The sequence below is a fragment of the Propithecus coquereli genome, unplaced genomic scaffold (assembly GCF_000956105.1).
Source record: "Propithecus coquereli isolate 6110/MARCELLA unplaced genomic scaffold, Pcoq_1.0 Scaffold126, whole genome shotgun sequence".
NCBI lineage: Eukaryota > Metazoa > Chordata > Mammalia > Primates > Indriidae > Propithecus > Propithecus coquereli.
This window is the reverse complement of record NW_012136747.1, coordinates 3,555,452-3,557,518: the sequence shown is the minus strand read 5'-3', so window position 1 is coordinate 3,557,518 and position 2,067 is coordinate 3,555,452. Positions and strand designations below refer to the sequence as shown.

Genomic DNA, 2,067 nt, shown 5'->3' with positions numbered 1-2,067 from the left:
CAAAAGTAAAGCTTCCATGGTGATTCTAATGCGCAGCAGGGTTGGGAATCACTGGTCTACGATTCCCAAACTAGATCATTTTGCCCATAAATAATTGAGACATTTCTATTTGAAAGGCTGTTTTAATGAATTAAAAAGATACGCGTAAGATGAAAAACATCAAATTTATTTTCTGAAATACAAGGAAAACGTTGTATGTTTGAATTCACTTTGCAATACACATTAACAGTAAAAACACCTGTCCCATGTCCTACTTGTTTCAACTTAACTCCCAACACTGTGGCATCTGAAAGAAGGAAAAGAAGATTTCTGGCCACTGGTTTGCAGAAACTGAAACTTGCAAGAGGACATGTGAAGCGCATACCCCAAACTCAATCCTCCTAGGCCACTGCAAAGGCTTGTTAACAATGAAGCGCCACACAGTTGAAAAGTCAAGCGCTTCTTACTGCCCGCGTATCCAGAAGCTCTCCAGTAGTCATCTGCAGTTTGAGGTCTTACTACAACTTCCACTAATGCTTAACCCACTTTGAGGGAAAGTACAGAGCATGGAAGAATGAAATTCTCTTCAGTTTCAAATGAACTAATATCCAAATCCGAAATCATCAAAGGTGGCATTTTTCTTTTTAAAAAAATAAACCACTCAAATGAAATTATTGGTTTGAAAAATACTTGTTAATAATCCAATAAGGAAAAATTAAACCACCGTTCCCCTCCCTTTTTTTTTTCTTTTTTGCCATAGTAATGCAACTCTATAAAATGTTAACTTAAGTCTTAGGGAAGTGGAACCACATGAGTTCTACTGAAAATGGCTATTGAGATCATTAGATTTCATCTGCGCTCCCCTCAGAAAACTGGGGGACCTGCAGAGATTGGCTTACTTGTGGACCACTGCCACTCATGCTTACCAGATGGCTATTGACAACATGAAGCTGCTGTATCACCATGCGCAGATCTTCATGTAATCTAACTACTGCACTTTTTACCTCCCCTAGAAGAGCTATAATGGAATTGTTTGCTTCAGGTTCCCTGGGCAAACCTCTGGTTGTCTGAAAACTAGAACAGGACAGAGAGGTGAAGTGGTCTACATTTTGGGTGGAAAACTCTACCCAATTACTGCTAGAAATATGACTTTTCTTTTTAACAGAATCAGAGTTATCTGGAATACTAATTTTCAGTTGATTGAGGTTGTCACTTTCCTCTTCATCAGAAGACACTGGGCTCCTAGGAGCAAAGGAGGAATGAACTTTGGCTGTCTTATCTCCATCTTTAAAGGAGGCAGAAGACAACTGTTGATGGGACATAGTCCAGAAGGAAGGTCCGGCCAGAACTGGGGGTAACAGATGAACTGACTTCTCCGGAGAGGCTGAATCAGGAGATGACATGGATAAAGGAGAAAAGGAAGATGTTCCCTCAGAGGTAGTTGAAACTAAAATGTATAAATGAGAAAGATTTATGCAACATACAAATGAGAGTAATAGCTAAAATAATTTTATAATGTAAAAGCCTATCTAGAAGGTCTCAACATAAATAAACTACTTAGAATTTTAAATGTTAAATATTCACAATAAGCCTAAAAAAACCCAAAGCAGGAAACTGAGAAAATCTACGGATGTATTATATATCAATAATACCATGGGAATGAAACTAAAATAGATTTATCAATATTCATCTTGACTCCCAAAACCTGCCCAACATATTTTTGCACTAAACTTAATCAGAAAGAGCAGAAAAGTATTAAACCCCATTCTACTGACTGCCAGCATTTTAAGTTGGTATTTAAAGTAGAAAGTCTGAGAAACCTGTAAGTTTGATTCCTTTATCTTTTTTCCCCCTGCAGTGATTATTATGGCAAAATGAACTACTAACTACAAGACTACAAGTACCCAAAAGTTAGTAAAATTAATCTTTTTCTTTCTGTGGTCAAATATAATCAAGACTGAAGTCCAATCCATCTGACATCCAGAACACCTTAGCACATATATATGATTTTTTTTTTCACTAAGAAACTGTAAGTAAAATAAAAAGCATTCTAAACCTATTTTCCATAAAATTAAAGATTTGAGAAGA

At 36.6% G+C, this 2,067-nt stretch overlaps 1 protein-coding gene across 1 annotated transcript in view; it reads right to left on the bottom strand.

Moving 5' to 3' along the window:
- Positions 1 to 821: 821 nt before the first annotated feature.
- Positions 822 to 2,067, bottom strand: part of ENTHD1 (ENTH domain containing 1) — a 154,375-nt gene continuing 153,129 nt past the window's right edge. The window contains exon 6 of the mRNA XM_012637976.1: positions 822 to 1,426. Coding sequence (XP_012493430.1) covers positions 822 to 1,426 — 605 coding nt within the window. The remainder of the gene's footprint in view (positions 1,427 to 2,067) is intronic.